This window comes from Gymnoscopelus microlampas (genome assembly GCF_963454915.1).
Source record: "Gymnoscopelus microlampas genome assembly, chromosome: 15".
Taxonomy (NCBI): domain Eukaryota; kingdom Metazoa; phylum Chordata; class Actinopteri; order Myctophiformes; family Myctophidae; genus Gymnoscopelus; species Gymnoscopelus microlampas.
This window is the reverse complement of record NC_139952.1, coordinates 5,885,781-5,902,068: the sequence shown is the minus strand read 5'-3', so window position 1 is coordinate 5,902,068 and position 16,288 is coordinate 5,885,781. Positions and strand designations below refer to the sequence as shown.

The 16,288-nt window shown below is 41.5% G+C and overlaps 1 protein-coding gene across 1 annotated transcript; it reads left to right on the top strand.

Annotated features, from left to right (window-relative positions):
* Nucleotides 1-7,220: 7,220 nt before the first annotated feature.
* Nucleotides 7,221-7,856, top strand: LOC311061599 (small COPII coat GTPase SAR1A-like; the record flags this gene model as incomplete). Its single annotated transcript, XM_084080285.1, has 1 exon — nucleotides 7,221-7,856. One exon carries the CDS (start codon nucleotides 7,221-7,223, stop codon nucleotides 7,854-7,856), a length of 636 nt encoding a protein of 211 aa, XP_083936411.1.
* Between the last annotated feature and the right edge of the window lie 8,432 nt (nucleotides 7,857-16,288).

Here is a 16,288-nt window from a genome sequence, read left to right as displayed (position 1 = left end):
TTCACCTCAGAATAGGGATGCTCGGGTTCAAGAGGTTAAAAAAAAAAAGCTCCTATCGCGTAAAGATTTGGCGGCCTTCCCGTAGTAACTCTGAGGACCCCCTAGGGGTCCCGGACCCCTTTGTTGAAAACCCCTGCCCTAAAATAACACACGGGCATCGTTCGTGTTATTACAGCTAGTGTTACACACGTACTAATATCTACACTAACTCCCTTGCCGGCCGTTTCGGCACACTCCCCTGTGTTAGCTGTCATTCAACTGCATTATGGAGCATTCAATCCTTTAGCGAGTTGTTTGTTTAAGGATTAACTTTAGATCAGTGGTTCTCAACCTTTTTCAGGCCCGCGACGCCCCCCCAAAATGATAATATTTGAACTGGGGAGCCCCGACCCTGACAAGCACTTGGAAGTTGAGAGTTGAGACATTATACACTTTGTTTGACTCAGTTCCACTGATAAAAAATACTTTTGACGCAGTAATGGTGGTATCATTATTATTATTATTATTATTATTATTATTATTATTATTATTATTATTATTATTATTATTACCCTTATTATTATTATTACTCTCCGCCAGGAGAGTATTGTTATCACTGCGTTTTCACTTTCTAAACATGACACACCGATTGGTCAAGCCTCACGTGACACGTGAAATACTGTGATCTGATTGGCTAGTGACGCCACCGGGCCTATATATACATGGCATCACTCTGACAGTGTCTCCGCCACTGTCAGAGTGAGGTAAGACGGGAACCATGAAATGGCTGCATGGCTGATACATAATTGGCAGATAGGACAGATAGGACATTTATATAGACAGGAGGGATATGACATAGGACACTTATACAGACAGGAGGGATAGGACACTCACACAGACAGAACGGAAGAGGACACTTACCCAGACAGGTTGGATAGGACACTTACATATACAAGAGGGATAGCGACCTATAAATACATGTGTCACTGTGATAAGCCAGATTCCAATACCGAAAATCCGGCCACTTCGAACCGGCCACTTCGAACCGGAAGTAGTCAAGTAGTCGCGGTCCAATTGTTCCTATCTGTCTTATTGGACAGATAGGACAGATAGGACACTTATATAGACAGGAGGGATATGACACTTACATAGACAGGACGGATAGGACAGGAGGGATAGGACACTTACACAGACAGGACGGAAGAGGACACTTACCCAGACAGGATGGATAGGACACTTACATATACAAGAGGGATAGCGACCTTCGCGACCTTCGAACCAACACAAGTCTTCTGGCGGAGAGTTGTGCTCCGAGGAGCACTTTTTCTAGTTATTATTATTATTACTATTATTACCCTTATTATTATTATTACCCTTATTATTATTATTGTTGTTATTGTTATCCAGGGGGTCCCCAGCTATAAGGTAGTTAACATAGCAACACAATCATTTTAACACCTTTACTGTATATGTTGGCTATTCAAAAAAAGCAGATCATAAACAAAACAAAACAATTTCACATGGGAGTCCAAGGCCAAATACATGATTCATTTGGGGGTCCTTGACATTAACTTTTCATTTCAAGGCTGTTTTTCTTTTCAACTGTTTAGGCTGGAGAAAGTCCAAGTCCCGTTGTTGTCGGGCAAAAACCTTGAACCTTGAATCTCCATGTTTCACATTGTTTATGTTTATTGGTTACTTAAAGCCCTGCTTCATCGTACAAGTGTATCACAACAAAAGCAGTGATCTACAAGGTCACATCACGACACGGTGTGAGCTTGTAGATCGCCTATTTTCACTACTTGAAAATGTTTTTAAAATAATGATACAAAAGGAAGGGACAGACCAGACAGCCAGACAGACATTGCAGACATTACAGACAGATAGTCTCATGGGAATCTTTCGCTTTTCCCATCAGATGACTCAGAAAGGGGGAAAATTATAATGGGGGTCATGTGTATCAACACCAGAGTAGTGTGGTGCGCGCACTGCTGCCCTCGCTGCCATTGGCTGGAAGAGACCACCCAAGTGGAATATAAAGACAGCACTGGTGGAAGAAGTAAGTACTCCGATTTTTTGGACTCAACCACTTAAACCCCTGTAGTCTTAAAGGTGTCATGACATGCTGGTTTACAAAAACAGTAAAGTCTTTCTCATGTTCCTTCAAACGTTTATTAAAAGGTTTTGACTGAAAAATCCACTCCAGCGAGCCATGGCAGGTTTTCTTCTTTCTGTGTTCTGAGGCCTTTTCAGCTGCAATGAAACAAAAAAAAAAAAACTATTTGCCTGTGGGTGTCACTGTTGAGGGATTTTGCCTTGTCAATCATCGCCTCGGTTCCGCCCCCCAAAAGGAGAAGGATAGGGGAGGGAAAAGGAGGGGTGGTGAGGAGAGGGGGCGGGATTAATGGACTGTGACATCAAAGTCCACAGGCCAATCACAGCACTTTTCTGTGCCCAATTATTCAGAAAACCACAGAAAATCCACTGAATGTTCAAAGTTTTTTTTTTGGGGTGTAATTGAGGTCAGAAAACAAAACAAAAAAACATTGGAAAAAAATATACGGTATATATATATATATATATATATATATATATATATATATATATATATATATATATATATATATATATAATTTGATGTCATGAAACCTTTGAGGCCCGTTTAGACTGGCAGCCATATCCAGTCAAATCCGATGTATTTATCAAATCCGATCTTCAGGCCGGACTGTTCACACTGCATTTACAAGTGTTCAACTGATCTGTCACAGACCTGTGTGTTCAGACTGATTTAAACAACGTCAACCCAAAGCCGCCCTGTGTCGACATATCTGCTTTGGTGGCCGTGGTAGCGACGTAGGCGTCATGACGTCATTATGATTATCCCTTGCGCTCTCATAGAATCACAATCAATTATCGCGCTCTGCAATGAAGTCAGTGGCGCTCAGGTCGTGCTGCAAGTGACGTTTTGGACAGTTTGATGCGCGGCTTGGGTGGTTCGATCAGGTTAGAGCGTTCAGATTGAGACGCATCTTTAGAAATCAGATTTGAAACCAACTCTGAATGTGGCTCAAGTCGGATTTGTAAAAAATCGGATTCCATGTGACTTTGTTCCGTTCAGACTTCATAAAAAAAATCGGATTCCAATGTGGATATGGCATAAATCTGATTTAGGCTGGATTTGGCTGCCAGTCTAAACGGGGAAAACTAGACTTAACTGTGTTTGACCACTTTTTACGTCTACACCAAATCTCTCTTCGCCCCAAAAATAGCCGATCTACAAGCTAGATGTAATTCTTACTGGCTGCTGTTAACCCATTCAATCCGGGAAACGCATCTGTGTAAGCGCTTAAACCATTGTGTTATACTTTGGCTATTCAAAAATAGCAGATATACAAGCTCATCTCAGCTTGTAGATCTACTATTTTTGAAAGATCTTGAAAATGTGTGCAAATCTTTGTATATTTTTTTATATTATAATAATATACTACTTCTGGGGGGGGGGGGGGGGTGGAACAAAAAAAAATGTAATGTTGGGGGTCTTTGACATGAAACATTTTGAAGGCATTTGTAGAATCGGCCTCAGGTCTTCATGGGTTCAGCATTGATCATTCATTTGAATCAGCTGTGTGGAGGGAGTATATACAGTAGTATAAAGTATAGGCAGACTAAATTACCCTTTTTGATTTTTTGTCAGGTTGCGTTCCCACATTATTGTTGACTGATTTGATCCCTCGAATGAATTGAATGACTGACAACAAGAAGTAATGCCCATAATTAACACACGCCCCCTTTTCCCCCAGTAAGCTCCCCAGGGAACTTGTGGATAATGCTGACGTTTACAAGACCACTGGGGTTCACCATGTGTCAACATGATCTGTGTGATCCGTTCCATGATAAATCCATGTTAAAAAAGAATGTCTCAACCTTCAAACGATTTGACGTCATCCAGATTCATGCTGCTGTTCTTGAGCCTTTGTGGAAAACAGACTTAAATCACTGACATCAGACCTGGATGCGATTTCAAGGAGGTTTAAGTGGTCGAAAACAGCAAAAACAATTATCATATCATACCAGTGGTGGGAAAAGTACTCACATGTTTTACTTAAGTAAAAGTATCAATACTGCAATGAAAGAAATACTCTGTTACAAGTAAAAGGCCCATGTTCAAAATGTTGCTTGAGTAAAACTTCAAAAGTATTGGCATCAAAATATACTGTTAAGTACCAAAAGTAAACTAACATGTTTGAAAATAGCCTATGTATAAAATATTGCTGAAGTGGTTAATGTATGTTTCATAATATCATAATGTATTTCTGAATAGTAACTAGTAAGTCAAGTTGTCAAATATTTGTAGGAGGAGTAAAAGTACAATGTTTGCCTCTGAGATGTAGTGGAGTAGAAGTAAAAGTACTGAAAACTGGAAATACTCAAGCAAAGTAAAAAATGCGTCAAAATTGTACTGAAGTACATTACTTGAGTAAATGTACTCAGGTACTTTACACCACTGTATTATACTATTGCTCAAAGGAAGATCTGTCCAAAACTGTTACTTTTCAAGATTCAAATTCAAAAATTTCAAAAGTAGCAGATCGACAAGCTTTAAAAGCGTCGCTTCGTGCCACGCTTCCAGTTTGCAGATCTGCTACTTTCGTGAGCCGCTGTAGTGTGATCGAGTTGGGCGTTCATTTACGAAAGAAAAACACAGAAAGTTAAAATATAGAGATAAGAGGTTTCTGCCCGACAGCAACGATATACTGTGGTGTCACACTGGGTCTTTTTTTTTACGTCTGTACCAGTGATTCTCAACCTTTCGGTTTTCAAGGACCTCCAGTTTGATATATTAGGCCACAGACCCCCATTTCATACCAATGTAGGCTATGGCTGGGAGCCCAATCTACAAACTAAAATCCTCTTTTTTGTATTGAATACTTTATTACTTACAGTAGAAATGTAAACAGCATGTGGTATAGTAAGACATTAAGACTATAAGGTTAACACAAAAAAGTCCTGGGCACTTGTTTCCATTTTGGTCCTATATATTCAATTCATAAACATTGCATAGAAAAGGTTTAATTAACTGTGTGAGTGTACAATTGGAATGCGTCCATTTGGTTCCACGTGTACACTCTCAGGGCGCTATTAAGGACTTATTAAGATCAGCCAAGCCGCAGTGCTATTGTCCGGGCGTTAAGCGGTGAGAGCAAAAGAGAAAGAAACCTCACATTGAAAGACAACTGCAGACATGGCCGTCATAACCACTGTAGCCTCTGCCTATTTGTGTTTCCAATGTCCAAAACACATTGTAATATCTTCACAAACTAATATTGTTATATTAATAATAATAATATTCACATTCTCAGTTGCCTTAGCATCTCCCCTCTCTATCTCAGCGCAACAAGTGGACACATCGGTATGTTTCACACATTTGCTCAATCCTGCTACTGTTGCCCAAAATATCTGATCTCCAAGCAGTGGCATAATTTGTCTAGGGTTGCTGGGTTATGAGAACCCATACAAGGGGGCCCTCCAGGAGGGGATTCATTAATTCATTTAAGTTTATTCATTTATGTTTTTAATACATAAAATAGACGCCCATATTACAGTAAAGGCATCTGCAATTATATTTATTTTGGTAATTTCCAATATATTATGTAGCCTATAGGATTATATCCCCCATAATAGTATTCATATTATTTCCATAATATGAATACTATTATTCTATTATTCCTTATTATCTATGTATTGACGAGACGCGGCCCATTTTTGGGCGATGTTTACTTTTCGCTTGATGTCGTTTGATGGGGAGACAATACAATCATGATCCATACACCTAATGAAAACAGACACTTCATTCGTTCATTTTACAGAACAGATACATACTATACAGTTAAGTCTACAATGTTAGTGGTCCGAAAAGGTGTAGGCTGAAGCCGAGCCTTATTTTGATTTGTTTAAGGTAGCAAAAACTTGTTTAACTCTTTCAGTGCCAGAGTATTTTCATAAAGTACTCCCCCCAGTGCCAGCAATTTTTTGTTTTTTTTGTTTTGTTATTTTGTAATTACATTTTCAAATAGCTTGTCTATATGCAGTCTTAAACTCATACGACAGTTCTACCAGTAGAGAGCAGCAAATCGAGCCATTGATCACCTCGTTGACTCGCTCACCCCCTCCCAAACAGGCTCACGTGACATCCGGTCATAACCGGATGTTGACGTTTCCCTATTCTGTCCGAAAATGACCGCGGGGAAAAAATTAGAACCGGAAACGGAATCTGCGTCATGAAACCGGAACCCAATGAGTCTGAAGGAGTCAGGAAGCGAAGGTGATCATGAGAAATAAACAGAATAGCGCGACCACAGTCAAAAGTATAAACTCGGGATTTCTCGTGCTGGCAGGGAGGGTACTCGGGAAAAGCTCGGGATATCTCGGGGTGTGGCACTGAGAGAGTTAATGAAACTGAAAACATCGGACAAATTGAAAAAAAAGATCTAAGCAGGAGACTTAGATTTGAAACCCTTCCCTATTTGAAAAGTAACAAAAGTTTCAAAACAAAACTACTGTAAATATAACACAGGTTAAAACTTTGGTTTAACAAAACTGAAAACATTGGATAAAAAAAACAAATCTAAGCAATAGACTGTCCCAAGTCCTGTTCAAGCGACTAGAAAGATATTTTATCGAGCGGTGGTGGGAACGCACCTTCAGACTTCACGAGACCAGCCTGTGACATCTCTTATCTGTGACAGCACTCATAAATGACTACATGCTGTCTGTCTGTCCGTCCCTCCCTCCCTCCCCCCCTCTCTCTCTCTCTCTCTCTCTCTCTCTCTCTCTCTCTCTCTCTCTCTCTAGGTCGTCAGTCACTAATAATGTTTGAACACTACCTGACAGAAATCAGAAAGGGTCACATTAGTCTGACTACTTACCCTGCAAGATCTCCCTCCACACAGCTGATTCAAATTAATAATCAATGGCTCTTGACACTTGCTCTTAGCAGTAGCCTTTGGGTAGGGAGTTGAGAACCTTCATACGGTGAGGTAAGGTGAGCCCCTTAATCAACATGACAACACGCTCCAAGTCAGGGTTGGTGCCATATTTTGGGCACGGCTGGTGACGTCACGGTGACATCCGACCAACATCCTTCATAAGACCAACGTTGTGCCTTTAAACCAACGGGCAAAGAAACAGCCAATGACTTGTCTTTGTAATCCGGTACTGATAAAACGTCTTGGAGACAAAAGATGTCCGCAATAATAGAATGGATCTGCGACAGCGTCAACAGCGTCTTGCAGGAACTCGGGCTGTACAGGAAGTGCGGCAAGCTGGCGTTCCTCGGCCTCGACAACGCGGGGAAAACCACGCTGTTGCACCTGCTCAAGTACGGCAAGCTCATCCAGCCCCAGCCCACGCAGCACCCGACCCATGAGGAGCTGAGGATCGCCGGGATGACCTTCCGGACGGTCGACCTCGGCGGCCACACGGAGGGACAGAAGAACTGGCGGAAGCACCTCCTCGACCTCGACGGAATCGTCTACCTGGTCGACTGCGCCGACCACGCGCGGCTGGCCGAGGCCAAGGTCGTGCTGGACGCCGTGCTGGCGGACGAGGCGGCCGCCAGCGTCCCGATCCTCGTCCTGGGGAACAAGATCGACCGCCAAGAGGCCGTCAGCGAGGACACCCTGAGGACGACGCTGGGCCTGTACGGCCACACCACCGGGAAGGGCAAGGTGCCGCTGGAGGAGCTGAGCCTCAGGCCGATGGAGGTGTTCATGTGCAGCATCGTGAAGGAGCAGGGCTACGGGGACGGCTTCCGCTGGCTCGCCCAGTACATCAACAAGGAAAACAGGCTGTTGGCCTATTTGCGTTTATCCTTTTGATTATGGTATGTTTTTCATGATCATTAAAGATGACAATCAATAATTCAATCAATCGATTGATTTGTGATTGATTTGTGTATTTACTGCGTTGTCTATGCCAGTGATTCTCAACTTTTTTAATTTCAAAGGACCCCAGCTTGATATGTATTAGGGATTAGGCCACGATTATTTGTTTCCATCTCTGGGACATCAATCTGCACCGTAAAATGAAGAACCGTTTCCCCGAGTTTTTTTGCACAGTTGAATCAGGCACAAGACTTTTGTAAGTGCTGGCCCGAATGCCAGGCTTTGAACATTCATTGGTAATAACCAACACATTTTTTTACCTTTTTTTTTTCATTCCTTTTTTTGGATGGGGGTGGTCAGTGCGCATGTAGCTTCTTTTTGAAGGAGGCCGATGTCGTGCCGAGGGTAAACACAATTAAACTTATATTTTTACATGGGCTGCCTCTGTGGGTATATCATCATTATCCTTGATGATGGAAATATTTGACTGAATGTATGTATGTATGTCACATGGTCATTTAATGTTTGCTTCTTTCTCTGTCTTCTAAGGTAGCCTCGCCATGCCAGTAGCAACACTTCTACCCTACCAGCAGGCCTGTGCTAAATCCCCCAGCATGACGTTCCACTATTCCACCTCTGAACTCCTTTGTCTGAACCAGCGAACCACTCCAGGAATAACCGCTACGTGCCAATATAACGTTTGGACATGTAGGGCTAATTATGCATACTCCCTCTCCTTCTAATTTAGTCATTATACTAGACCGGCACCGGCCTACTCGGGAACGATGAAAGTTAGAAATGCGTACCCCACCCAGTTATGCAATACCCGCTGTACCCATTGTCAGAGTACCCGCATTGTGGCGTTGGTGTTATGCCCGTTTTGGGGGTTTCTGTGTCTGTCTGTGTCCGTGCCATATATGGGGTTCCATGTCAGGTATGAACAAATATGAAGAACCTAGCCGACTCGCTAGACGCTGGGCACGGCATTCCCCCTGGGTTGGACTGTTTTTGAGATGCGTGAACATATAAAGTGCAGACACACGCACGCACACATGCACAGGCGGACTGAGATTTTGCGCATTTAGAGTAAGGATGCCAAGGGCCCTATTTTGGGCGGCGCCTTACCCATTATCCATAAACTTCTTTGCCATTTTTTAAAAACATATTCAAATAGTTCAACCAGCCGATCTACATCGACACGTTGTGAGCGTGTAGATTGGCTATTTGAACTATTTAAAATGTTTTTATAAATGTGTAAAAAATGGCAAAGAAATGTATGGATAATGGGTAAGGCGCCGCCCAAAATAGGGCCCCAAGGATCCTCCCCACACACTTATGTGTTGCCACTGCTGTCGTACCCTATTAGCTCACTTGCCAGTTAGGAGCCCCCACCCCGAGGACCCACTTTTAAACCCTACTGGCTCACCTGTGGCCCCCCCCCCAAGGACCCCTGGGGGTCCCCACTTTGAGAACCACTGCCCTGCACCACTCGAGTGCTAACATTGACCATAAAAGCTCAGCCAGTCAATGTTTTATGTGGCATGATGTTGGAGGGCGGATGTACGTACGCCACTCGCTATACGGTAGCTTCGGGTGGCGTACACACCATTTGTACGGCCAGGAATAACACAGGGCTTAAGTGTTTAAACATCCAGCCATATGTTGGGTCAAATAAAAGTGAAATACGCCATCTTTGGCAACTTGAAATGGAGAGGAACCGTTCATTGAACCTGTCTGGTGTGAGTGCAAGCAGTTCAGCTACAGGTCAGATAAAACTCTAAGACCGAAGGCAGCGTTTTATTTAACTCTGTCAGATCTGAGGCCGATTCTAAAAATGTCTTCTAGATCCTAACAGTTTTTTGGAAAAACCTACACATCGGTGGTTCTCAAAAACGTTTTCATGTCAAGGACCCCCAAAATGATATGTATTTGGCCGTGGACCCCCATCTCACATATATTTTGTTCCATGGACCCCCAGACGCAAAGATTTGAGGTACAAATGTTCGCTTTAAAATATATATATTGAAAGATTTGCACACATTTTCACGATTATTCAAAAATAGCAACATCCACTGTACAAGCCCATGAGCTATGAGCTTGTATATCTGCTATTTTTGAATAGCCAAATAAATCTAAAGTGACACAGATGCGTTCCCGGTCTTAATCGGTTAATTGACTTGATGATGAAATTAACATAAAGTAACATGATTCATGGTATAATTCGATAGTCATTTATTTCTGTGATTCTCAACCTTTTGAATTTCAAGGACCCCCAGTGTTGTATGCATTAAGCCATGGACCCCCACTGATACTAATTGATATCTCTGCAACCCCAATCTACATTGTGATACTCATCATTAATGAGTAGCCTACAATATAATTTTGTTCAATCTGTATGGTAGAGTATGTTAATACAATATAACTTATACAATCTGTATGGTAGAGTATGTTAATACAATATAACATATACAATCTGTATGGTAGAGTATGTTCATACGATATAACATACAATCTGTATGGTAGAGTATGTTAATACAATATAACGTATACAATCTGTGTGGTAGAGTATGTTAATACAATATAACTTATACATTGGGGTGGTTGTATTTTGTCTCCCTGCTCTTCTACTGAGACATTTAGATCGTGTCAAATGTCTCACCTAGACACAGGATCTGACACGAATTTTGACCTGATGGTCAAGATTAAATTTATTCCCTGAGCAAGCAGGCAGGCTCTATTAGCTCAATGGTAAAAATGTCAGCACTTGCGCAGGAAACCAGGTTCAAATCCGGGGTAGAAAAGGAAAGTTACATAGTGCAACTTTAACTCTTAAAGTTACAGACGCGTAAGGGGTTCACTGTATTCTAATTTTACAAAACAAGGCCGGGATGCTTGGGTGTATCGGTGGTTGTGGAACTTCCTATTCCTCTTCTCCTCTTGCCCTTGCGGTTCCATCTTTAGCATACTTCTCCCAGCGGTACCCCTCCTCCTTCCTCTGCACCATATCCAAACCGTCTCAACCTCTTGCTTTATCCCCGAACCGTCTGACCTGGGCTGATCCTCTAATGTAGTAATTTCTGCAGTGGTGGAAAAAGTACTCAATGTTTTACTTAAGTAAAAGTATCAATACTGCAATGTAGAAATACTCTGTTACAAGTAAAAGTCCGGAATTAAAAATGTACTTGAGTAAAAGCACAAAAGTAATGGTATCAAAATGTACTGAGAGATATTTCACTTTTAAAAAAATCGGGTAATTTTGTCGTCTACTCAGGCTTTTGTGAGCCCCCAGACAGTTTTTAAGTTACTTGATTCAGTATTTAGATTTATTTTAGATATTTTTAATATTTTTAATATTTTAATATTTAATATATTTTTATATGTTTTGATATTTTTTTATATTTTTAAATGTTTTTTAGATATTTGATATATTCATTTTATCAGACACGCCCCCTTCCTATACAAACCCGTAACTTCAAACTCCATTTTAACCATGATAGATTCATCAAAAACACCCGTCCTTGCTTCTGGTGACTCAATGAATCAATGAATCTATCATCAAATGTATAAAAATATTTTGAATTTAGCTGATCTACAAGCTCACAATGCATTGTGAGCTTGTGGACACGATTGCATTTCTGATCCTGTCACCCCTTGTCATCCTTAATTTTAATCGTAGCATCCTCAATTCTGCCACCTTCATCTCCGCCTCATGTCTTTTCCACTGTTTCCAAGCCGTACAGCATGGCTGGTCTTAGTACCGGCTTATACATCTTCCCCTCTCAGTTTTGCCAGTACCCCCTCTGTCACAAATCACTCCTGAAATGACCTCATCCCTGCAAATGACACCGTTTATTTATGACTGAACCTCTGGGATGTTAAACTAACAGTGTAACACACGGGGATGACAGGTCTCGCCATGTTGCACTAAATACTATTCCACATTCTCTAGATGATAAAATACCCTACCTACCTTTTTTTTCAATAACCTCAACAATTGGCTCTATGCACAGCAGCCATATTAGGAAGAAATTGGGCCTCTTCTTACTTCCTTCACAGGTCTTACCAATGATACTAATGAAGGCTCTGTTCCATTCTGGTCAGGGTGCTGATATCGTGCATGTTGGCTCACTATCACTAGAAACACTCCATTTTGGTTCCCAAATGGCCACTTATAGTGGGTGTGTAACTCTGAGAGTGTGGGGGTCCTTGTAAATAAGACAACCACTATGCCACACTAAATGGAACAGAGCCTTAATTAGTATCATTGGTAACACCTGTGAAGGAAGTAAGGAAGGGGCCCAATTCATTCCCAATATGGCTGCTGTGCATAGAGCCTATTAAAACTATGACTAAATAGACTGACAATTATGTCAACAAATACAAACCTGACAAAAATGTTAGGGCGGGACCAGTTGAGAAGAGATCCAGTAGAACTAAGACAACGCATGGCTGTCACGCTCCGAAACTAGCCGACCTACACACTCACAACGAGTCTGTGACACATTGTGAGCTTGTAGATCGGCTATTTTCGGCACACAAAGAATAGTAATCATGCATTACGACACCATCAAGGCATACCACAATAAACTTTAGTCGACTAAACCAACTGTAGATTTGGTCAATTAAAACTAGACTAAAACTATACCATTTCAGATGACTAAAATATGACTACATTTAAATGGAATTTTATTCAAAAGACTATATGACTAAAACTAAATCAAAATTTGCTGCCAAAATTAACACTGATATAAAGTACACTTCATATAAAGCAGTGGTTCTCAAAGCTTTTCATGTCAAGGACCCCCAAATTGACACGTAATAGCCCGCAGACCCCCATTTGAAAGGATATGTTGCAGGGACCCCCTAGAGAGAACTATTTTTACGGCTCTAGCAGCGATTATCAACCATTTTAATTTCAAGGACCCCCAGTTTGACATGCATTAGGCAACGGACCCCCATTTAATGGCATTTCTATCGCTGGGACCCCAATTTATATTGTGAAATCAATGTTAATTTACCTCTGAGAGTGTACAAATGGACGGGTCCATTTGGTTCCATTTGTACACTCTCAGAGTTACAGACCCAAAACAGGTCCATTTGGTTCCATCACTTAGCTGGGGACCCCCTGGAAACCCCTCAAGGACCCCTGGGGGTCCCCGGACCCCACTTTGAAAACCAATGATATAAAGTGCAAGACAAACACTCATTCCTTCAACGTGTACACACTTAAATCCTCAGTGTTCATTTGACTAAACACATGAGGATTTGACTGTGCGTGTTGTTTATTCCAGTGGAAATATCCTTCGGGGTGTTTCGGGGCTTGTTTTCGTATTTTTTCCCAGGGAAAGCTTGTGCGAACCTATTTTTCGGGGGGGGGGGGGGGGATAAATATCTGACAGTTATTCCAGCGAGGGTTTAATTCCCCTCCTCGTCACTTTTTTTTTTATCTGGCCTTCTTAATCTCTCTGACAGATTGGAAGCCTCCAAATGAACTCCAACACTCATGAGCAATGGTGTAAAGTAACTAAGTACATTTACTCAAGTACTGTACTTAAGTACAATTTTGAGGTACTTTACATACTGGAGTATTTCCAATTGTCTATGCTTTTACTTCTACTCCACTACATCGCAGAGGCAAATATTGTACTTTTTACTCCAGTACAATTATTTAGTTACTAGTTACTTTGCAGATTGAATTGATACATTATTACATTATAAAACATACATTAACCACTTTAGCCCTATTTTATACTTAGGCTATTTGAAAATATCCTAGGTATTTGCCTGCTATTTTCAAACATTGTAGTACTTTAACTTTTGGTACTTTAAGTACATTTTGATACCAATACTTTTGCACTTTTACTCAAGTAAAATTCCGGACTTTTGCTTGTAACAAGGTACTACATTGCAGTATGGATACTTTTACTTAAACAATTAAAGTGAAGTTGTAACCTTAACAACACGTGACGGAGCTTGTATCTAAGTACAAAGCAGGGCTTACTTTGTTAATGTATGTCTTGTAATAACAATCTAAATCTGTCAAAATAACTTGTAACTAAAGTTGGCGAATAACACAAGGAACGCACAAAGACCACCTCAACAAAAGACCACCTCATTCCAGTCCTCTGGAGCCCTGTGGTGTGTTATGTGTGTGTGTGCGTGTGAGTGCGTGTGAGGGTGTGCACGTGCGTGTGAGTGCGTGGAGGGTCCGGTATACGGGTCAAGCAGGAGGAAGCCCCTCGTTGCACGGCACAGCGCTGCCAAATCCAGCGGCTAATGTATAGACCCCCTGAGTACACAGGGTGGATTCCATTACCCTGCTAAGCACTCTGACATAGAACAAACCTCGGTCTGTGTCTGTGTGTGTGTTAGTGCACCGAGAGTCTGGCTGGATGAGAGAGAGACACAGAGAGAGAGAGAGAGAGAGAGAGAGAGGGGGGGGGGGGGGAGAGAGGGGGAGAGAGAGAGAGAGAGAGAGAGAGAGAGAGAGGGAGAGAGAGGGAGGGGGGGAGAGTAGCAGCTAAGAAACAGAATGTCACATCCCTTGACTCTAATAGGCTCTATTCACAGCAGCCATATTATGAAGACATTCACAGGTGTTACCAATGATACTAATGAAGGCTCTGTTCCATTCTGGTCAAACAGAGTCAGGGTGCTGATATTATGCATGTTGGCACACTGGAAACACTCTGTTACACCAGTGGGTCTACAGTTGGGGTCCAGGGACCCTCATGGGCTTCCAAATGGACCCTTACGGGTCCATTTGGTTCCATTTGTACACTCAGAGTTATGGGGGTCGTGGAAACCACTGTGCTAGACTAAATGGAACAGAGCCTTCATTAGTATCATTGGTAACACCTGTGAAAGAAGTGATAATATGGCTGCTGTGCATAGAGCCTATTAACCACTTACTGTAAGCCCTATTTTATATTTCCAATTTCCAATTTTTTGAATTGTATACTGACAAGTACAGCTTTGAACATACAGTATGAGGTTTCCACCTGACAGAGACGATATGCGAGCGTTGTGCAAAAGCAGTGAATATAGCCGGATGAGACAAGTTGCGAGTTTGTAGATCAGCTACTGCTGCTTTTAACATGTTTTGAAAAAGCGTGAAAGCGTTCAAGCATATCTGTGCATTTTATATTGAATCAATGAAAAGTATTAACAAGAGCGAGTGACTAAATATAACTGCACAATAGAACACAGGTACTTATTGTTTTCATTTACTGAAATGTAACAGTTTTGGACATACAGATGCGACACTCTTAAAGGAGTAGTTCACCCAAAACAGGACTTATTTTCTATCAATTACACACCCCATGAAGCCTTGAATTCATGGAGATTCTTTCATTATTGTCGCATTCCTGAGACAATAATTTGATGACCGGCGGAAAGACGCAAATGTCTCGGGTAGGAGACTCAAAGTTGACACTTCGAGTCTCCTACCGAAGCCGCCTCCGATTAGCAAATTATTGGCTTAGGAATGCGACAAAAACTAAATATCCATGAATTCAAGTCTCCATGGGGTGAGTAATCGATATAAAAGTCTTTTTGGCGGTGAACTATCCCTTTAAGGGTTCCCTGATCTTTTCCTGATAGTTTTCTGCCCCCCACTTTTTTTCTCCGCTGATTAGCCTTGCATAGTTGCTATATCTACTGACTTGCCAACACAGAAGTGTCCACCCGACAGCCACAATTTCAGAACAGCACTGGGAGGGGAAATAAAGACCATTGTACAATAACTTCAAATTTTGACAAATGTTTTTTTTTAATGATTTCAAAACAAGACACGCTCTGACACCCTGGATAGAGAACTGTACAGCAACCAGGATAGAAAATGTTTCCACACAATAAAAGTACATTTCTTTTTTTGTTTACATGGCAGCTTCTACAAAAAATGTCTTGGTTGGTTTCAGGCACTTAGTGTGTGTTTATCACACGATACAACAAAGTCATTCTTTGGTCCCTTTTTTGTGACAAAAAAACAACAACAAGAAGGTTCAGTTGCGACCACAGATAGAACAGAACAGTATAGCATTTCTTAACAACTTATTTCCATTTCCATACGGACTTCCATACATATCTCCACTAGGCAGGAGGACTTAAAGGTGGGGTAAGGGATATTCTTTTGTTAAACTAAGTGTTAAATGGCTGTACATTCTGATAGGTCAGGAGCACAATCTTATCCAATCAGAAGAGAGAACTCATACAGGATACACATGTGAAATTGGGAGGGACGACAGACACAATTGGATCTGGGACACTATACATTTTAAGCTGATAAATGGGTACTCTCTCCTGATTGGCTGAAATCGGCAACCCACCTTGAACATGTATTTTCTGTTTATTAAAGAGCTGGAGAGACGACGAGACCCACGTTAACTGAACAAACACTCTATAGCAATGATTCCTACTGTGTGACA